General features: G+C 40.2%; 1 protein-coding gene across 2 annotated transcripts in view; it reads left to right on the forward strand.

The window, feature by feature from the left end:
- The window catches only part of HPGDS (hematopoietic prostaglandin D synthase), a 648,072-nt gene that overhangs the window by 418,917 nt on the left and 205,413 nt on the right, over positions 1-23,742 (forward strand). For both annotated transcript variants that reach the window (XM_044061059.1, XM_044061060.1), the window contains exon 4: positions 9,132-9,224. In XM_044061059.1, the coding sequence (XP_043916994.1) occupies positions 9,132-9,224 (93 nt within the window). The remainder of the gene's footprint in view (positions 1-9,131; positions 9,225-23,742) is intronic.

Genomic DNA, 23,742 nt, shown 5'->3' on the forward strand with positions numbered 1-23,742 from the left:
TCATTAATGAATCACCTTAAGGGTATATACCAGATTTATATTAAACCAATACAAATACATGCATCTTATAAAATAACATACTTACATCAATAGAAAATAGAAAAAAATAAAGATAAAGTACAGTTTCAAAGCTCATAGTTTCACTACACTATTTATAGAAATATTATCATTCAAGCCAGGGAATAAAGTTGTTTCCAGCAGCAATTGCCACCATAATTCCTTATATTCCGAATATGTCTGCCAGTTACACCCTTTTAAAGATTCAGTGGCCTTTTCCAATATAAGAAAAATAAATGCATCAAAATTAATACATATCAAAGAATGTTTGTAAAGGGCATTATTAACATCACCCTTCCATATACCATATGACAGATTTCTGTCACAGAGACTCCCCATGCTTTGGAACAAAATTCCTAACTACATTAGGCAGAGCCCCTCACTAACACTGTTCAAGAGAAACCTTGACTAGTGGATGGGTAACAGAAAATACACCTCTGGGATCACTTCATTGTCTCTTCTTGACAGAGGCTCAGTTAATTAATCAATGGGGCGGCAAAAGCTGACACACTCTGGCTAGGCTTATAAATGCCCTCGGGCAGATAGCCTAGTACCTACATATGAACCTATGAACCTATAAAGGTGTTCGCATATTCTGTGTTTCATTGGTCTCTCCATTTTGCCTACATAGAATTTTGACATGACCTACAACAGGCTAAATATATTAATATATTACTCCATGTCTCTATCACATTGTTGAACTTTTAAAAGTTCGAACATCATATGGTTGACACCATATGATCAAACTTTTAAAAGCTTGAGTGTTTCAATGGAGATCTCTGTACAGTGCAAAATAGGAAGATTTCCCTTTTCTGCACTGTAGTGCAACTTCGGAGTTGGTATATTTAAAGAGCGGGGGTGTGGGGGGCTTGTCCCCCTGCTTAAACCATTCAGATAGTTTTTTTCTTTTTTTTTAATTACATTTTTAAACTTTTAAAAGTTTGATCATATGGTGTCGACCATATGACGTTCGAACTTTTAAAAGTTTGATTATGTAACATAGATGCTATTACTCCTGCTGTATTACATTTACATCTATCCTTACAGTAAGTATCTTTAGAGTAATTAATAATACTCATTTTTTCACCATTATGAACAGGCTCCACAAATTTCCATAGATCCACAAATATTGTTGGCCCCATTGTTCCTTTCCAGAATGGTTTTGAGAGTCTTACCCCCTTTTAAATACAAAATTAATTTCCATACCCAACTTTGACACTAATGATTTGTGACCATAAAACTATGCTTTCCAATTTCTTAACATAATCTCTTTAATTTTATTATTTCTACTACTATAAGGTAACACCGTTACTTTGTCAAACTTCATAATAGGAATGACAACAATACCATTCCTTAATTTCCCCCCTTCCAAAATTGGTTTAAAGTTAGTTTCCCTCTTAGAAATCACTTCTCTCTCTACTTCCTCACATAATTTTACCTGGTATCCTCTCTCAAATAACATCTTTTTTAATAAATGTATTTCTTTCAAAAATCTTTCTTGTTTTGAAATTGTTCATGATAATCTGACCATCTGTCCCTTCACTAAGCTCTGTTTTTGCCTAAAAGTGTGGTGACTGCTATATAATAATTAAAATTAGAAAATGTAGATTTATGTTAAATAGTGGATTCATACTTATTTTCTTCTATATTCTTATGCAATACCACATCTAAATAATTAATACTAAATTCATTCCAACTACGAGTAAATGTTAAAAAACTACTCGACATATTAATAAATATAAAATGATTAAACTATCCAAAGGACCATTCCAAATTAGGAAGATATCGTACAAGAATCTGTGAAAATTTTTAATATTCTCCTTAAAATCTGATTCAAAAAAATAACTTATTTCTCCCAACACCACATTACAAAGTTAATATATACTGGTGCTAAAGCTGCACCCATTGCTACTCCCTTTATTTGTTTAAAAATCACTCCTTCAAAAATAGGAAGTTGTTATAAAGAACAAGTTCTATCATTAAATGGATATTTGTAACCTCCCTATCAATACAATTTTGAAGGAGACAAGTGCTTGCATAAACCATTCCAGACCAGTATCATGTGGTATGGTTGAAAATAAATTTTTCATGTCAATAGTAACAAATAGTATATCCACCTCAAATTCAACATTCCAAATTAAAAAATTCCAAGAGTCCTTTAAAATATGTATTTTATCATTAAAAAGAGTTTTACCTTAAATCAATATATTCGGCCATAGGCTGTGTTTTAGAACATGCAGAGGCCACCACAGGTCTTAGCAGTAGGCCATTTATACTTTTGTATAACTTAGGGATACCAGAAAAGAGGATATAACAGGTCTTTGTACAACCATATAGCTGTATTCCTCCTTTGTTAGGTTGCCTGACATCAAAAGATCATATAACATAATATCTATTGCTTTAAAAGCAAGTTCAACTTCCTGATGTGGAACCACCATATAGGTGTCAGTATCCCATAATAACTGAAATATTTTCTGTTTATATATCATGGTATCCATAAGGATCAGCCCACCCCCCTTATCTGCTTTTATAACTCTAATTGTCTTCTCTTTCCTCAATTGGTTTAATAAACTAGCTTCTTGTTTAGTCAAATCATAATATTTATTTGTAAAATTCATAGCAAATAGATTCCTATGCTCTGCCTCACATAATATTTCAAATTGTCTAAAAACAGGATTGACATGGATATTAATTACCCTTTTTCTCTTCAAACCCTCATCCTGTCTTCATCTCCATCCATGATCAATTGTATATTTGTTGTCCTAGCAACATTTTCAATTATATAAGTAAACCCACTAAATAAATATCCCGTTGTTATATCAGAACACCAAACGTTCATACTTTCAAATGTTCTTACATCGACCCCTATTCAGCGAACACTGAAAATAGCAAAACGACAGATAACCAAATTTTTTCCTAGGGAAAGAATTCAGTTGTCTGTTTCTGTCGTTTCGCTATTTTCAGCACTGTGGTGGAAAGTTATGGGTCGAGTTCAGGTAAGTGTGCGATTGGGCGTGGGTTAGGTGAGTTAGGGTTAGGGTGTGAGGGAAGTAAGTGTGCGATTGTGTGGACGTGAGGGTTAGGGCGGGTTAGATGAGTTAGGGTTAGGGCGCAGGTGAGGTGAGTGTGCGATAGTGACGGACCTTAGGGTTAAGGTTTGGGTTAAGGTAAGTGGATAGTTAGTGGTGTTTGTACAGTTTAGTGTAGGGTTAGCTGTAAGATTTTGGGTGTATGTTTGTGGATTGCTGTTTGTTTGGTGTGCTTGTGTTGTGTGTATGTGTTTTGGAACAGCAAAATTTTTCCCTAGGAAAAAATTTGCTGTTCTGAATGCTCAATGTTGTCAGCGTTCGCTGATTAGGGGTCAACGTAAGAACATTCGAAAATGTGAACTTTTGGTGTTCTGATATAGACCCAAATATCCTTGGGTGGTACAAAATCCTTTATTAAACAAACTAGTATAAGTAGCATCAATTACTAAGGTACTATAATTATAAATCTTAAAACCTCTATATAAAAGTGCACTTTTGTCAGCAACATCAAAATTTAATGCACTCTCCCCCTCAACCTGTTCCTCCTGGATGTGTTCTAATCCCCCTCCCTATAATCAGACATATTCATGTAATTGTTGCGTTGTGCTAACTGCCTGATCATCTCAAGGGAGAAACTCCAAAAAACATTAGTATTTAAAAATACATTAGTTTCAGGAACATCAACATTTGTCAACCTGAACAACCCCACACCCACTTGGAGGAACACCAATACTTTATTTATTTATTTTATTTTATTTTACATTTGTTGACCGGGCTAGTCTAACTGGATATATGTCCATTTTCAGTAGAGGTCCGGGGAGAAAAGCTCCAAGCATAGGTAGTAACAAAACATAGAATATATACAATAGTAACATGAGAATGCTATACATTGTTTTGATTGTATAGGTAGTAACAAAACATAGAATATATACAATAGTAGCAAGAGAATGCTGTACATTGTTTCGATTGTACATGAGGATAAATTTGCACAGAGTCTAATAGTATGTCTAAGCTGAGATTAAAAATTGAAAAAAAGCAACACATGAGAGAAAATCAAAGAAAAAATAGTTAATTTTTTTTAATATACTAGAAGGAAAAGTCCTGATTAGGTTACCTTAGATGTTAATAAGGTAGAACATAGAACAGTAGAGTAGAGCAGTGTAGAACAATAGAGTAGAGAAGTATAGGGAGTACAATGGGAGGCAGTAGAGGTATCAGTCTGGGTTAGAGCCAGGACAGAGCCAATGTATTTTAAGATATTCTTTAAGGTGTTTTTTAAAAAGAAGTGAGGAAGTACGAGTTGAGAGTTCACTCATAAATAAAGACATAGGGAACTTGCAGACTTTGGATCCAACCCAGTTTGGCTTTGTCAAAGGCAGATCATGCCTTTTTTTAAACTTGACTTTTTTTTTCAAACAGTCAGGCCATTGATGATATAATGCAGTCACCAGCCAGCCTAGACTCACCTGGCAAAGGCCCGACAACACCCCACTCAGGTATCGGTATCAAAACAAATCAGCTTGAGCTTGAATGTAAACATCACAATCACAAGATGAAACTGGCTAAGACAGAAGACAGAGGGAGTCAGAGTCTGGTCAGGTCAGACTGTCAGACTCACAGCCTGTGGCCTGTCAGGTGTCAGTCAGCCCACAGTCCCAGGCATCTCTTGTTCGGCATCTACTTTTCTGAGTACAAGCAAGGACAGGAGGTGACAAAGGACTGCACTGCTGCATGTCTGCACTAGAATAGTCAGTCGAAAACACATCTGACTCAGATATCCTAGAAGAGGATAGAAACGGATAACTGAAACGGATAATGGTGCCAGAGCCCTGGCCTAACAAGAAAAGCATAAAGATACCCATAGTCAAAAAGAAAAACAAACACTACCACCCTTATATACCTCTGGTGGCCACTGCACAGAAAGAAGTTATCAGGTCTGGGGGAGGACCTGAGAGGTTGACCTGACACTTGACAAAGTAAAGTGCAAGACCTTCTACATTGCTTCTACATTGCCCATCATCATCATCCACCTGATCATTCTAGATCAAGACATCCCCTCGTCCCCCTGTCATCATCCCTGTACTCATGATGAATCACACCAATATCAGAGCAAAATGCCCCATGACCCGATCACAAAAGCTGAAAGGGCCCCAAAAATCCTCACCAAAAAGGATAAAGGGTTTCAAAAAAGTCTTATGCTGCCCGACTGAAAGAACTCCAGCTCTATTTCTCAAACAGAGGTGCTCAGAGGTGACTGACCTGTGCCTGACACACAAGGCCAAAAAAAACCCAGATTTGATGAACATGCTTCACCTCAAAAATAAACCTCACTCAAGAACCACAAGGGCGGGGAACTTACACCTTGACACGTTATTAACTTAGGTGCTGGGAGACACAGATTCATCACCCAGAGACTCCCTATGCAAATCCCGGTACATGTGAGGGCACATGTGAGGCAGATGGCCCCTGCAGATTCACTGATCCAGACCAATGGATGGATGAGATATAGATGAGGCATTACCTCAGTGTCACTGTCACTGCTTGACAGAAAAAGGACAAGGCATAATAAAACTATGCATAGTTTTCAAAAAGCCTAAAAACTATAAAAGCCAAAAAACTATGTTAAAATGATATAAAGCCTTTATAAATGAGAACCTATGATATGAAAAACTTGGAAGTTGGTTCCAGGTTTTTTCCACTGTGTTGGTAAAAGTGAGTCCCCAGCTTTGTTGTTAGATTTTATAGTGGAAACTAGAAGCTTGTTAGCAGAGCACAATGTTGCAAGATTTTTATAGGGATTTATTAGATTAGTGAGGATTGGGGTATTATTAGGGTGGTAGAGGATCTTTTGTGTGATAACAAGTTGTAGACAAAGTAGTTGGTTCTGGAATTCTAACCATCCCAGTTGTTTGAGGTTGTGACAGTGGTGAGCTCTGAAGGGAGAGCCAGTGGCAAATCTGGCTATGTTATTATAGCTGGTTGATAGTTTGTTAAGGTTGTTCTTAGAAAGGTTGGTATGTATGGCTGAAGCATAGAATAGGGTAGAGATTAGGTGGGTTTGGGCAATAGTGGTTCTAGCTATTGGGGTAAGAAAGGGTTTGATTCTATAAAGGGAGCCTAGTTTTTCGTTGACAGTCTTTATGGTAGTATTTATATGGTCATCATAGCTAAGTTTGTTGTCTATTGTTATTCCCAGAATTAATTCTTGACCCATTGTTCAAAGGATATACATTTCCTGTATCACAGTCTTTCAGGTCTCTTAACAATTTTTTACATTTACGATCATAATTATTCTTAACAATCATTCCCAACTTTCTTAATAATATTATCAAATTTGTAAGATATGCTTTCAAACAGTAAATCATTAGTAATAAATGCCTCCAAGTCCTTGATATCCCTTAACAAAATGTCCATTATTTGGTTATTGTTCTCAATAATCAAGGATATTAACGTATGATCCAATAGAGTAAATAAATCCCCCAGTTCCTGATGAAATGTTGAGCCCATAACCAATCCGTTCAGAAATTTGAAAAAACAAAAATCCTTAGGAACGCTCTGGTTGTTTACACATTGTTGAAGAAAAGTGTTTTCCAATTGTAGCATTTTGATTTTTTTTAACTTCTTTTTGAGCTTAGTAAAACACTCATCGAGAGATGTGTGAGCGTTGACTTGTCTCCCCCTCAGACACCATTGAATGAAAATGATTGGTTTAACAGTCATGGAAGCATGTACCACTGCTGTTATCAGAATACCTTTAAGGTGATTAATTAATTATGCTAATTAGGGAGTTATATTATTTGGCAGTTTATATAACTTGAGAATGATTGTTATGTTTGTTATATTGATGAAGTCCATATTTTTTGGAAAAAAATCAATCAATATTAAAGTGTGTAATTCTTCTTTTTCCACTGTGTTTGGTGTTATTATTTTCAATAAATATTATTCACTAAATATTGACAGACATTTGAGTTCTGGACTTCATATCCTTCAGAAAATGCATGTTAATGCAAAACCTGTTATGTTTATAACAGCATTAATTAAAATGTGTCCCTGTTTTTGGGCTTTTGTCCCCATATTATTTTTGGCTTTGTCCAGATTTCTTGGTCTAAGAGGTTGAGAGATATGACCATTATACTAATTTTCCTTATACTGACAAGAAGTAACTACGTGTTTATCATAAGATATACAGCTTTATTAGCATAATGTTACTTTCTTACATGTTGGCGACATGTAACTAGACGAAACCCAAAAAGGTATAGATTGGACTCCTTGATTTTACATTTGCTTCAGAGTGTTTTCATTTGTTTGAATAGAATAATAAGAGCAATATTGGTTCCATACATCCTTCCTGGGTGTTTCTTTTTACTCCCTGATTGCATTGCAGTGAGCTTAGTATATAAAATTAAGGTACTATTGGGCCAAAGTTGACCACAAGTGGGGGTTCCAGGTAATGTGCTACTCTGCAGCAAAGCATTGATTTTAATGTTTTGCAGAGAGGTGATTAGTTTCAAAGGCTTCATTTGACATTTATGTCCTTTACACTCTGACAACACCTAGCCTGGCTATCTGGTTTCAGTGATTTCATTGTCATTTCTATGCAAATCTTTCCCTTTCATTCTGACAATGTGTACTAAAACTGCTTGCACAAAATGACACAACAGTGAGAAAAAGGCAGTATTATAGAGGCACAACTTGAACAGGTGGGCTTTTTGATTAAAACAAATGCCACTCTTCAGATTTGCTGTCATTTAAAAGAGAATTCCTGGATTTGTGAACTACACCACAAAGAAGCATAGCTCCATTTTTCCAAGAAACACACCCATTGTGTTATTCAAATCGGCTTAATAGCAGTCAAAAGCTATATCTTAACTAACTATGCAAATTATTCAGCAATATGCTATCCATGCAAGACTCTTCCTGGTTACCTCACAAGTAACAGACTCCCCCACCTAGGAAACATCATACATACCCTATGTGATTAGGTCATCCTAATAACATTAAAAAACTTCAATAATTCATCAGGCAAGCTTGCAGATTCATCAGCATAAACAGTCTCGGAACTACTATCAAGTGAGCTGCATACAACACAGGCACTATGCTTAGTAATACACATCCTACTGAAACAACATAATTGCTTCCCTCCTACACATACACTACAGTTATATGCAACCTAGTATAACTTAAGATCTGACACCACCAATTCCATAACATTATTACCAAATAAGCAGATCTATTAGAAGTCTTAATAGCCTTGAAAAGCCCTACCTCTCAAATATAAAGCTCTATCCATAATTAATATCCATTAATAAATCCAATTACAGTCAGATCTATTACAAGTTGTATTATCTTTTATAATTTTATGCAGCCTTAACAACTGCCAAGATTCTTGCATAAAGAAGAATACTTTCTTTTTGTAAGATATGACCCAGAAATATAAGCTGAAAAACAACCTACTATCACATTAACAATTAGTCCCTTTCCCGAGTGGTAAAGTTATTCGCAAGATATTATGCTTAAGGAAAAAGAGGAATGTTGTAAGACTAGAAAATGCATTACAAGGAGTAAACAAGGAAGCAATACTCCACAGAACAGGTTGTAGATGCATGATAAGACCATACAGGAAACACAGTGCTACTATTCATAAAATATGGAATGAGCATTGATAAATCCTAGCACTATCTAATATGAGGAGTGAAATGTTAGATGTTGGGCATTGTAAAAAAAAAAAAGAAAACAAAAAAGAAAAGAAATACACCTGTTGGTAGGTCTAGCAAGGGTTATCTATAGCTATTACTTAAGTTTTTTGGCAAAATCAGAACTAAAATGTTTGTATTTTGGGATCTATGTGGTGGTGTACATAACAAAAGAAAGTAAATATTGACTTTTAGAGTCACAAGTGTTAAGCTGCTCTTTTGACTTTCTACATGCTCAGTAAGGTTTCTTATTTATTTGTTTGTAATGCTGCTGTTAAATTCCATAACAAGGAATTGTAAATGCATTTTGCTATTGATTCATTATACTTATTGCTGATATATGTTGTTTCAGAAATCCCTTTCAGAAAGTTGCCAGTTTTGGAAGTTGATGGAACTTTCATCCACCAGAGTCTTGCTATAGCAAGGTACATTGCCAGAGAAACAGGTAAACAAACATTATATAAAGTAAAATTTCATATTAGGTTTGACTTATTTGACTTATGGTGACTTTGTAATATAGCCTTATTTAACTGTCATGTCTTTATATTCGTAACATGCAGCACATTTTCCTATATTTAATATTTACAGTAGTTTATTGACTGACCATGATTAATGCAGGGATGGAACAGCTAAACTTTATAAAGGAACCAAGCTGTTAGATGATCTTATCTTAACATAAATATATCCAACAGTGATATCAAATTCAGACACTAACCATTAATCTGTCAGTAAATAGAAGTTATGTCCTTACCATAACGTTCCATGTGGAGTGTTCATCTCGCCTTTGTTCTTACACATGGGTTCGGAGCCGATCCTCGGCTCCGAGGCTCTGCATCGAGAAGAAGCTCGAGACCAACCTGTCTCCCACAATTCCCTCTGCCTTTACCTCAGATCTAGTTTGCAAACAATACCAGATCCCAACGGCAATGAAACATACAAACATACATACTAAGGCATAGCTGAAACCAGCAGTAACAGCTGAGAGAATCAGAAGCGGGAGAACCAAACCAGACATCTAAACTGGATGTTCTTCCTGACCTGAGGGTGGGAATGTAAGAACAAAGGCGAGATGAACACTCCACATGGAACGTTATGGTAAGGACATAACTTCTATATGTGAGAGTGTTCAATCTCGCCGTTTGTTCTTACACATGGGTAGCGTCCCTAGCTCCGTGACCCTGAGAGACTCACGGAAGAACGTTCCTGAGCACAGTGGAACCAAAGGTTGCCCTGTCCCTGGAAACCCTATCCACTTTGTAATGAGTGATGAACGTATGTGGTTTAGACCAAGTGGCGGCCGCACAAATAGTGTCCAAAGATAGGCGGGCCACATGAGCCAGTGATGTAGATATTGATCTAGAGAATGTGCTTTCGGTTTGATGGGCAAACTCTGCTCGGTAGCAGTATAAACAAAAGTAATACAATCAGATAGCCATTTGGAAAGGGTACGCTTCGTCACTGCCATGCCCTTTCTGCCGTCCGCAAAGGCTATAAAGAGTTGATCTGCTTTTCTGTGATCCTTTGTTCTATCTAAGTAGAATCTGAGTTGTCTATGAACATCTAACTTGTGTAACATATATTCCAGCTTATTGGAATGGTTCTTGAAAAATGTGGGGAGCTCAATGGACTGATTAATGTTATTGACTGAACAAACCTTGGGAAGAAAGGACGGGTTGGTGCGAAGGGATACCCTATCAGGGTGAAAGATCAAATATGGGTGTTTAATGGAAAGAGCTTGAAGTTCTGACACTCATCTGGCTGAAGTGATAGCTACTAAAAAGAGAGTTTTCAATGACAAGAACTTCAAAGAACAGGACGAGGCTGGTTCAAAGGGTGGTAGCATTAGTTGTGATAACAGGAGGTTCAGATTCCACGGTGCTGTAGGAAACCTGACTGGTGGTCTAATATGAAAAGACCCTTTTAGAAAAGCCTTACAAAGCCTATGAGTCATAATAGGCACTCCATTTTCTCCTACATGAAAGTTTGAAATAGCAGCCAATTGAACCCTCAAGGTGGCGGGAGAAGCTCCTTGGTGAAATAGCACGGATAGAAACTCTAAGACTTTGTTTAGTGGGGCTATCAAGGGATCTAAATGTTGCATAGTTGCCCAGTATACAAACCGCTTCCACTTACTCGTGTAAACCTTTGTAGTGGAAGCTTTATGAGAAGCTACTAGAATATTTTGAACCGCAGGAGAAAGAAGATCAGACCTGGCTAAGAAGCGGAGCAGCCAAGCTGCTAGTCTGAGGGACAGGAGCGACGGGTGGGGAGGCCCTGACGAGTGGGTCAGTAGATCCGGCTCCGGGTCCAGGATCCAGGGTTCCCGTATTTGGTGTGCTTGAAGAAAGGGAAACCAAATCTGACGAGGCCAGAATGGGGCAATGAGAATTACAGTCCTCTCCAGGTTCTTGGCTTTCTGCAGAAATCTTGGAATCAGAGGTATAGGAGGGAAGGCGTACATGAGGCCCGGGGGCCAATCGTGAATCAGAGCATCCCTGGGGACTTCCCCTGGCGGGGGTAACAGGGTGAAGTAGCTTCTGCATTTGGCATTCATTGGAGACGCAAACAGATTGCAGCAAGGCTGGCCCCACTTGCGGAAAATCATGTCCGCTATTGTCTGTTTGAGGGACTACTCGTGAGGTAACAGGATGGCTCTGCTCAACCTGTCCGCTATGATGTTGGATAACCCCGGGATGTGTGTTGCTATCAGAAAGTGACCCGTGGACTCTGCCCATTGCCAAATTCTCATGGCCTCTCTGCACAACTGGTAAGATTTGGTTCCTCCTTGCTTGTTTATGTACCAGACTACGGACATGTTGTCCGTTTGAACTGCAATGGTCCCTAGAGGTAGAAGGGGAGAAAAGTGTTGCAATGCTAGAAACACTGCCCTCATCTCCAGAACATTGATGTGCAGGTTGTACTCTAGATTGGTCCATTCACCTTGGACTGTCTGTCCCTGAAAGATGCCCCCCCACCCTATCAGGGAAGCGTCCGTGGTCACCGTAGCTGTCGGAGTGGGTAGCACAAACGGTCGGCCGCCGGAGAGATTGCAGTTCTGTAGCCACCAAGACAGGTGTGATTTGTAGATCTTTGTGATGTGAATTTCGTGTGTCAGCGGTAACTGTTGGAACGACCATTGTGCGAACAGCAGCCATTGAAGAACTCTCATGTGCAGTCTTCCCAAGGGTATTGCAATGAGGGAAGCCGCCATGAGACCCAAAACTTTCAGAACCAGTTTGGCCGGGGATTTCTTGGACAACAGGAGAAGAGATATGTGATTTTGTAGAGAGGCTATTCTTTCTGAGGGAAGTCTTAGAATCAAGCACCGGGTATCTAAATCTGCTCCTATGAATGAGATATGCTGTGATGGCTGTAATGCAGATTTTTCGAAATTTATGGAAATTCCGAGATGAACACAAAGTTCGAGTGTGTAATCCCTGGCCTGAATCAGTCGATGCTCGGTGGTGGCAGTAAGGAGCCAGTCATCCAGATACGGAAACACCTGGAATCCTAGGCGTCTCAAGTGAGACGCTACCACTGCCATGCATTTGGTGAAAACCCTGGGGGCTGAGGTTAGACCAAAGGGCAGGGCCCGAAACTGAAAGTGACTGGCTGCCAGCCTGAAGTGCAAGTGATCTCTGGACGCTCTGGCCATTTTGATGTGGTAGTACACGTCCTTAAGATCTATTGAGCACATCCAGTCGTCCTTCTGTAACAATGGAAGGATCGATTGAAGCGTGACCATCCGGAACTTTTCTTTCTTGACGAAGGTATTGAGCCTGCTTAGGTCCAGAATTGGCCTCCAGTCCCCTGTCTTTTTTGGAACTAAAAAGAACCTTGAGTAAGTTCCGAATCCTCTTTGGTCCGCTGGGACTGGTTGGATGACTCTTTTTTCTAGCAGCCTTGAAATTTCTATAGCTGCAGGATCTCACACATGGGGCGGTACATCTGGGAATCTTTTTTGCGGTAACGGGGGAAATAGAAATGGAATTCTGTAACCTCTGGTAATAATGCTTTTTACCCATTTGTCTGATGTAAGACTTTGCCAGGCCTGAGGGTATAAAGCTAGGCGACCCCCGACTGCCTCCAGAGCAGGACAGTCGGGCCTCCCTTCAGGAGTGCTGGAAAGGCTTCCCAGGGAGTGTATCCCTGTCACCTTGGTTTTGCGGACCCCCTCTGCCACCAGGGTGACGTCTTCCACTTCTGCCCCCCCTCTGCCTCTGGAGGGGGCATCACCCTGTGTGCCTGGGAAAGAACCTTGGGGTTTTCGAAACCACATTTTTCCACCTCGTTGCTCTTTGGGGTATGGTCTGGATGGGGTGGAAAAACAGACTCCGACAGCAGACAGAGTCTTTCCCTCTTGCTCACACCGGGTTAGAGTCTCCTTTACTTTGGGGCCAAAGAGAGTGGCACCATCAAATGGGGCATTAGTAAAGGAAGACTTGAAGGCTTCCGCAAAGGAACATAAGCGCATCCAGGATTGTCTACAAAGAGCAATCGCTGAAGCCGCAGCCCTACTCGATCCTTCGGCTGCATACGAGATGAGCCTCATGGACGAGTTCACAATTGATGTAAGGGTATTGAGTTGTGCTGTAACTTTATCCGCGACAGCAGCATCTGTAGTACCCTGGAGGGTATCTCCCAACTCTTTGACTAGATCCCTCTGTAAACGTGTAAAATGTGTCAAATAGTTCAGCGATCGCATGGAAAAAGACGCTGAACTAAAAATGCGCTTCCCATACCTGTCCATAGTCCTAGAATCTCTGTTAGGCGGATGGACAGATGAGGAAGATTCAGACATCTCCTTTTTAGTGGCAGCTGCCACCACCATAGCGTCCACTGGAACTCCCTTTGTGAGGTATGCCTTGTCTTGAGGGGCCGTAATATATTTATTAGGCTTTCTAGGGACTGGCTCCACTGTGTCAGGTGTCCCACGCCCTTCGAGCAATCAAATCCATCAACTCGTCGAAGGGCGGAGTAACCCAGGAGGAAGAAGGGCGAGCACTGAATGCCTTCAGCAAGACTGACTCATCCTCAGAAGGGGGTAGGGCTTGCCAATCACCTCTCTGTTTCAGGATCTCCAGTATGTCAGAAAAGGAGACATCCTCCGAGGGTGATTTTGGGGACCCTTCTGACTCATCCAAGTCAGTGTCCGATGTTAAGGATTCTTGTGGAGAATCCAAGTGCCTCCTCTTACACAATCTTTTCCTCGGAACTTCCTCGGGGGGGGGCATCCGATGAAGCCTCCGAGGAAGAAGGGGCTCCCTCTGGGGGTGGCTGAGACACTGGTGCTCGACGCTTCTGAGTAGCCGTGGGTGCAGAAGAGGATAATGGGCCTTTATGGGGAGGAGAGGCTGTTTCTGCTGAAGTGGTTGTCTGAGTTGACAACACCTTCCTCATAAGGTCAAAAGCCCCCGGGTCCCGAGCCGAGGAATCCCCCGGTTCTGAAGAAGGCGGAGGGATCCCCGAGACGGGGACCGAGGGCATCGACCCCGAGGACGGAGCCGAAGCGATCCGTGCTGAGGCACCGAGAGGGAGAGTCGGAACTGAAACATCGGTTCGACTCTCGGTCCCGGAACCAAGGATACATCGTCGGCTCCGCGATTCCGGTAATGGATCCGTCAGAGTCGAGGTGAAGGGTGCCGACCGAGAGAAAGACGGCTCCGGCACCGAGGGCTCCACGATCATCAGATCAGCCTCTCCCGGCTCCGAAGGCTGAATAGGTCTCGGAGGAGGAACAGATGGAGATAAAGGAAGGCCTTTGAGTCTCAACACCAACTGGGAGGAGACTGAGATGAGTTTGGACAAGGCCGTATTCTCCATTAACTTCTGCACCACACGATCTACGTCGGAGTCAGAGAGGGGCCTGGAAGAACGGGTCGAAGGAATCGAAGACGGGGCCGACCTCAAAAGCACAGGAGGTGGAAGCTTCATCACCGGTTCCAAGACTCGAGGCTCGGTGACAGACAGAAGTTCGACACTCGGCCCCGAAGTCTGTGGAACCGGTGAACGAACCTTAAACGAAGAGCTCGGAGCCAATGACATGGGCTCTGACATCTTTGACTCCTTCGAGGATTTAGATGCCTGGTCTGATTTATCAAGAGTCTCTTGAAAGGCAGGCTTCAAAAGGCCTCTGTCCATCAGCTTCCTGCGCCTATCTGTCATGACCCTTCCACTGAAAGAATGACAAATGGAACAGTCTTCTTGCAGATGGAGAGGGCCAAGACAGTAGACGCAGGAGCTATGGTTATCTGTGACAGACATTTTCTGTCCACATTGGCACCTTTTGAACCCTGGCTTTGCTTTTTCGGACATGTTCAAGGATAAAACAGTCAAATCCGGTATTATTGTCAAATCCAGTAACGTTATATATATACAAATATATATATATCTACACAGTCCTGTATAAGTTAAAGACAGTTACAGCCAAAACACTAAGGATGGAACCACAAGTGTAATAGTGTTTTACTCTAAATCTAACAAATCCAATAGCAAATCCAGTAGTTAGTGGGTGGGGTAGGGAAACCTAACTAAAAATCTATATACTAATAATATATAGAAGGTTAAGAAACCCTTGACTCACGCACACACACACACTAAAAGGTCTCAATTTGAAAATAGCAAGAATTTTCTAAGTAATCCTAGAAAAAAAAGAATCTTATCTGCCAGGTGGTCTGAGCTCATCGAAAGTGATGCGAACGTTGCAGCGGCAAATTAAATCTGAGGTAAAGGCAGAGGGAATTGTGGGAGACAGGTTGGTCTCGAGCTTCTTCTCGATGCAGAGCTTTGCCAAGCGGCCGACTCGGAGCTGAGGATCGGCTCCGAACCCATGTGTAAGAACAAACGGCGAGATTGAACACTCTCACATTATATGTTTTCCAAAGATTTGGCAAGTTAGTGTTTGAAGTGTTTTTTGTAGATGACAATTTGATAACATAAATCTATAAATAACCTATCTAGACCTTGCCAAGGCCTTTGATACCATCCCCCACTCTGGAATCATAGATAAACTTACTAAGTTGAGCATTAATCCCTATGTCACCCAATGGGTTGCTAAATGGCTTACTGATAGAACCCACACTGTAAAAGTAGCTGACTCCAAATCCAGCTCCAGACAAGTGACAAGTGGAGTACCTCAGGGTTCAGTCCTGGGGCCGCTCTTGTTTGGCATCTACTTCTCTGAAGTACAGGTCAACACTAAGGGACTCTGGCTAACAAAGTTTGCAGATGACTGCAAACTGGGAGCCATTATTGAATCCCCAAATGATGTGGATACTCTACAAAAGGGCCTTACAGAAACAGATGCTTGGTGCCAGAGCCATGGGCTCAAGCTCAATGCCAAGAAATGTATTGTTATCCCTTTGGGAAAAACATGTATCCATGAATTACCATATAGGTGGCAGTACACTAAACACAGAAAGTGTGATAAGAGACTTAGGGACACAGGTGGACAGTGGTCTCACCTTCGATAACCACATCGCCACAACAGTCAGGAAATCCTTCTATGTGGCACACCTCATCACGAAGGGCTTTTCATCCAGAAAAAGGAGGTCATTGTCCCACTGTACTCATCCCTCATTAGACCCATTATAGAATACAACGCTCCATTTGGTATGTACCTCTCAAGACATTTGCAACAACTGGAAAGGCCTCAGAAATACCTCACTAAAAGAATCACAGGCCTAAAGCAGATGCCCTACGCTGACCGTCTTAAAAAACTCCAGCTATACTCTGTCGCATATCGTCTACTCAGAGGCGATCTCTGCTTAACATACAAGGCCATGTCAAACCCAGAGCTGCTGGACATGCTACACTTAAAGAAATCCCAATCCCTCAGAGCTACATGCTCCAGGGATCTAAACCTTGTCATCACAATAAACAAAACATGCTGGAGGGATAGGTTCCTGACACAGAGACTCCCCAGACTCTGGAGTAGATTGCCCATACATGTCAAGCAGAGTGCTTCTTTGGACCTCTTCAAGAGGAACCTTGACGATTGGATGGGAGAAAGGAAATTCACCCCAGGGTTCATGTCAGTCGCCCTGCTAGACAGGGGTCCAGGAAAGTAAATAATGTGGGAAGAAATAGCCAGGGAATTGTTATGGCTAGGCTTGTATAGGCCCTAGGGCTGATAGTCTAGTACCAACCTATGAACCTATGAACCTATAATGGTAGACTGTTCCAGAAGTTTCTAGCTCTTTTGCATATCAGATTATTCTTTTCATTTTAATGCTTTCTAAGTTATATAGGTCATCCTACTTTCACTTCATGACCTATAATAAATCCATTCTAAGTATAACCTTTCAATCAACATTGCTTGCCTTTCAAAGCATAAGCATATCAGTCTGCTTCTTTCGCTAAGGAAATCCATACGTGGTGGCTGCACATGAATCAACAGAAGGTGTTATAGTTAACATGATACACACTAGCTGCATACATTTCATAGACATGAGCCATTTCATATGCTTTGTTTGAGTGTGTGTGTGTGTGTGTGTGTGTGTGTGTGTGTGTGTGTGTGTGTGTGTGTGTGTGTGTGTCAGAGAGAGAGAGAGACACTGTGTGAGAGAGAGACAGAGAAACCACATACTCTCCACTTCTTTGCTTAAGAGTTCTAGACAAAGTCAACTCTAATGGCGGTGGAGACAAAGACCTAAAATTTAGGACAATCTTTAAGTATAACCTTAGTTCACTTTAAAAAGTAAGCAGAGCAAGGGATTTTATAAAAAACAAGAATTTTTCGAACAAAATGAAGTTTGAAACTATAATGTGTGGCTTTATTAACTGACTGCAATCCTTAGTAATTTACCAGAAAATCAAATGTATTCAAGGTGCAGAGCTAAAATAAAAGGCAAAATCAGGGATGTTCTACGGAATCAGGGACAGCTGAAAGGCATAGGGGGTTGCAATGCCCTCTACTACATGATTTTTTTTCATTCTTTTGATCAAAATGAGACATCTGAGGTGTACTCAGGCAAGAAAGTGATGGTAATTGCTGTGTGTGTGTGTGTGTGTGTGTGTGTGTGTGTGTGTGTGTGTGTGTGTGTGTGAGAGTCAGTCTATTTGTGTCTGCATGTGTGTGTGTGTGTGTGTGTGTGTGTGTGTACATGTGTACATATTATACATACAAAGAATGGCATACACAAGCACACACACACACACACACACACACACACACACACACACACACACACACACACACACACACACACACACACACACTAAATACTTGTATAGCCACTTTGGTGACATACAGACATAAAACCCTGACTACGACCAAGATGAAATGGGTCCAATTAGCATCTCGGGCAACTGATTGAGAGGTATGGTGGGACTGACATTACTATCCAAGGAAGGTGGGTGGTTTTCATAGGTATCTCTCACAATGACCTCTGGTGGAGCTGCTGCAGAGTTAGGGCAATACACCACAACATCCCCCATTGCATTTCCACCTAAGGGTGCTACCACTGTTTACCAGGTGAAGGGAAGATGGTTGGTAGGACATAGCAAAAGAACAGCACAATGGTGATAGACAAGACCACCCAGGATGCCCTTAAGTTCTATAACTGGTCCCAGCTAATATCGGAGAAAGTCCAGGAGGCTGAACGGTAGATGGCAGACCTGGTGCAGACATGGGACACTGGGTAGGAATGCCACAGGGTGATGCAGAGACCCCCCCTCAAAAAATAAATACTTTTATAATGTATATTTCGCATGTCAAATACTTCATCCAACAGCAATTACATATGTTATGGCAATTTTGAAACATTAGACTGACTATTTTGCATTAAACATATAAAAAATGTCCATTCTAAAAAAAAATCAACACATTGCCCATTATATAAGTACAATAATGTCCTCCAGGGTGGGAATCACAGGGAAATAACAGACCTTCCATGGGTGGATAGGCCCTCCGACTTTGTTGTTGGGTCTTACAACACCCGTGGATGGTCCTTTATTTCCATGTAACACCTGCCCTGTCAGGCATTATTGTTTGCTTATCATAAGTCTGTTAGACACAAACCGAAATTGTTAATTGTGTAATGTACATCATCTAGTGAGAGGTACAAATCATTACTACAGAAGTGTGGCATGTTGTACTGCATCTTGAACCACATGATACACAAATGTAGACACCACCCTCATGAACATTTATTCTTCTCTGCTATTTAGGTGGTACATACATTGAAGGTAGTTTTCACAGAGGATGGATACGTAGTCACAACAAGGGCATTACATAAAGTTGCCACCTGTTGTTTTATGCTAAATAAGGTACAATGGTTTGTAATGCTAACTCCCATATGAAAAGTGATGAGTTTATAATTTTATACTTATATTTAATAATCTGAATAGCATCTTTCATTCAGGCACACATTACATAGTGTGATGCTTTCTGTAAACAGTCTAGCTATAAAGTTACTTGCCAGGAGTGAATTACCCTTAGCATGTAGAGATTGTGGCTCCTACTTGTGTTTGTACAAGTGGTAGTCACATGATCATTATAGGAGGATAAGACTAGCAGTGGAACACAAACTCCACAAAAACATCTTATTATTCTTGTATAATACACTGGTGGACTGTCCTCCTTCCTTTTATCAGTGCTGATGTTATGGACATAATGGATGGAGGTGCCCATTGGCAAGCACTCTACAAATTTTGTTCAAATTACTGAAGAAAAATCTCTATATTTCATATTTTGTGGAGCCACTGTGTTGTAAATCCTGTCCTTGAGTTTTGTTTTGTGTATATCTCATGTGATACTGATTTTATACATTAGAACGTTGTTGTAATAGCTTATTGCACAATCTGTGTTTTAGTTGCATGTATCTAACTGTTGTTACTGCTGCCTTTTGGGTGCAGGTCATTACTGAAAAGGGTCTCAGGACCAGCTTACGTACCTGGTTAACAAACAGACAAGCAAAAGATGAAAATGTTCAAAAGTATTCATCTTCGTGTTAAATGACTTTAGATATTTTTTATGCCTTGCTCCAGAGAAAGTGGTACTCAATGCATATCAGTGTTCAGGGATTCAGTAGTAAGTTCTGTAACTGGTTCATATTTTTAATACATGTAATTTAAGATTACTGCCTATTCATATGTACAAAGCAGGAATTTTTCATTGAAATATGAGAGTCTTCATGACCAACAATGCCTATAATCAATGTAAAGGACTGGGTTTCACTTTATTATCAAAATAAAGGCTCATATGAGTGGAATATTGTTTCATAGCATAGTGAAGTAATTGTGATACATAACCAATTTCTGCATCAATTAGAGGAAAGTCGGAAAATATTTATTTTCCCAAAATCTCAAGATATTTGTCATCTTTTTCCCCCCAACTGTCAAAATACAGACAGTCTCATGAAAAGAGGGCCAGGTAGTATCCCGAAGTAATTGCATCTACACCCGCCAGTCTTTCTTGTCTGTAACACCCATACTCTCAAATTCCCCTTTAGTGCATCATACATTCCCATCGCTCACACACCAGTGTATCTATTGCTTGTAAATTATAATGAATCATAAGCATTTGGTAGCTAAAAAGTTCAGGAAATACTTGATTTCCTAACTGGTAGATTTACCGTGTGCTGAATAACCATGGTCACAACTTGTTTTATTTAGTTGTTCTTTGTCAATGTACATTACCCAGAATGGGTTCAGGCACCTAGGTAGCAAGACATTTCCCTGTGGTATATGTGACTGGGGACACATGGCTGAAGTGACATTCAGCTGCAGAGAAATATGGCTGTTTGCAAATTCCCTGTGGGCAAAGAGAAGCACACCCTGCCATGCTCACAGCTTTAATAACCAAATGAATGGTGGCAGAAGAAGTAATGAGTGTTGTGCTCAGTGTACAGTACATACTTATGTAACTACAACATGTAGAAGTGTGCTAGAGTATGGAGGAAATCCTGCAGGATACTGTAGTCACATTTATGCTCCAGTATGTGTTTTAGGTAATGTCCCCTAGACACTGTGAAGGGGATAGTGATCCAATTATAAAGGCACGGCCCATTTGTGCACTGCATTTTACTGCCACTGGCATGCCCTCTGTCAGCCTGCTGCTGATGCCTGCCATATTGCCTGCCATCTTGTGTTCCCTTGGGGACCATGGACATTGTTTTCCCCTTGTGCATTTGGTTACTGAAGTTGTGGGCATGGCAGTGTATGCTTCTCTTTGCCCACAGGGAATTTGCAAACAGCAATATTTCTCTGCAGCTGAATGTCACTTCAGGCATGTGTCCCCAGTCAAATGTACCACAGGGAAATGTCTCACTGCCTAGGCGCCTGAACCCCTCATAGTGAGTGATTTTATTATCTGCTTTTATTCCTGTACTCAAACCAAACCAAAAGTGTAGTAACGTACCTGAAATATAGGGCAGCAGTGGGCATATACACAACATAGACAGAAGCTAGTCTATTAACAAGAAGTTGAATCAAGCAGGAGAGAGCAAGATCCTGTTCTGCCTCACAGCAAGCAGAAAACAGAAGTTTGAGTGAAAAGGATTCCAAACTCCTCCATCCAGAAAATGGTTGAAATTCCTGAAGGAAAAGAAAGATCCCTAAAGTTAGAAGTTTTCAGTTAAAAATACAGTTCTGTTGTCTTCTCCCACATATTATGTTGTTTGTTTTTGTTTTTCTTCTGGCCAACTCTATTAGTTACGCATTAGAGTTACAGTTTGTAACTTGACTTGCAAAGTTGTGACTTGACTTGCAAACTGTAACTTTTAGCATTACCTAACAGGAAACAGAAACTGTCATTGCATTTGTTGACCCTTTATTAATGACATATTGTCTGGCACTGTACTAGAAGCAGCTGCTACAGGACATTAAGTTAATACTAATGAGACAAGTATCTTTAACATCTTATAGTGACAGAGAAAGGTTGGGAGAAAGAAATTGCTTCAGGCAGATTACATGAAGATCAGTAGCAAAGCTAATGTATACCAACAGCTGGCAAAATCAGAAAGTACTTAGCAAGTTTAGAGAAGCAGACAGAAAATATGAGCTCTTAGACTCAGCATAAAGACATGCAACGTGAGACATCAAGGAAAGATTCCCAGTCATTCACCTTCCTATATCCTCCTGTGTTACTAGAGACATACTGTTTTCACCATTACAACACCAATTGAATGTCCTCAACTGCAAAAAATGGGGAATTTAACAGTATATTTCTGGGGGAGGGGGGTACCACCCTAACATCTATAGTGAAGCTTTGCTTCCATGTCCCCTACAGGGACCTCATTTTGACAGTTTAGGGTTTTGAAATTTCAGTATGTGAACTGTATGCAGAAATACATATACATATATATAAACTTGGTGTGATCATGTCAAGTGATTTACAAATAAGCAAATGATATATGACAACTGTCTAAAAGCTAATAAGATACTAGGATAGACATGATGACGTACTATTCTACAATATGAAGTTATTATTCAACTGTGTATTCAGTTTTTGGCTCTGATCTGAAACCACATATCCATAAAGACATATATACTGGATATATGCAGTCCAGAATACAGAAAATAAAATACAGTAAATAAAGCAATCATATGGTAACTATGTCAGGGATAAAAGAAAGGATGATGTATCAACATGGCATATTAACGGCCTCTAAAAAGTTGAAAAGGGTAATGCACTTCAAAGTGATATACAGAAACAAGGGAGCAAAAGACAAAGCTGAAAGAAAAATAACCAAGAGAACAAATGTATAACCTGACAGACAATGCACATGCACTGAATATATGAAAGAGATATCATCGGTTTCAAAAACAGTAAAATAATGTAATAATAGAAATATTAGCAATTTCTGGACAGCATAACAATGCAGACTCTGGGTTTTCTAGAATCAGATACATACTTAAATGTAATTTGGGTAGGATAATGGGTTATGCACTCCTTATCTACCTTCAAAAGTTATATATTTATTATGTTCCCATAATACCAGTATGTGATTTATAAGCAGAACTCCGCGCAAACACTTACAAACATATATTTACATTTGTTTGTTTGTGTGTGTGTGTGTGTGTGTGTGTGTGTGTGTGTGTGTGTGTGTGTGTGTGTGTGTGTGTGTGTGTGTGTGTGTGTGTGTGTGTGTGTGTGCGTGTGTGTGTCGCGTGTGTGTGCACATGCACTGTTTAGGTATATCTGGTGGGCCTACAATTTGCCTAAGAAAGAATTCATCCATAGTGGAGAACTGAAACTGAATGTCGTACTAAACAGTTATGCCTTCACTGTTATGATCTGTATGTTAATATGCCATTTAAAATTTCTTGCTAAAACAATTTATAAAGCTGAAATGAAAGGTTATAACATGGAGTCTTTCTAAAGTAATGGTGAAAACAGTATGTCTCTAGTGACACAGGAGGATATAGGAAGGTGAATGACTGGGAATCATTATGACTGCATCTGTCCAAGATGCAACCAAGACCATAAGTGGAAGCTTTTAGTTCTTCACTGGGAAAAGGAAAGGAAACAATGCCAAAGTCCCTTTTCCAAAGCAGACACCCTTCATGGCCAAATCTTCTCTTTAATACCTCTCTCTTAGATGGTCACAAAAAGTAAAGGTAGTTGCTGAGTGAATCTCCCAGAATGAAACATTGACAAGAAGAAGAACATTAATCAGTGGGCATAAAATAACAGAAGTGTATACAGAGGTGGGTTTAAAACTGTAGAAGGCATTGAACAAATCAAAGATTGTTAATACTGTCCTCACAAAGAGTGAGAAATAATCTCTCAAAGTAACAGTTTCCATGGAATGGGTTTTCCACGATACCTTTGTAGTATAAAAGTATTATATACAGAAAATGAGGACTGGAACAGATGCATGCTGCAGTGCAAATTCTGCAAGAAGAATGGATGAAGTGAAGGACTTGATATGTATGAAAAGGGACCAAACCAGCAGAAAATAATACAGATAACAAAGAAAATAGCATGCAATGTGCATTATCTAGCAGACATGAAATGG

Source organism: Protopterus annectens, chromosome 2.part0, assembly GCF_019279795.1.
Source record: "Protopterus annectens isolate FY-2018-M chromosome 2.part0, PAN1.0, whole genome shotgun sequence".
Taxonomy (NCBI): domain Eukaryota; kingdom Metazoa; phylum Chordata; order Ceratodontiformes; family Protopteridae; genus Protopterus; species Protopterus annectens.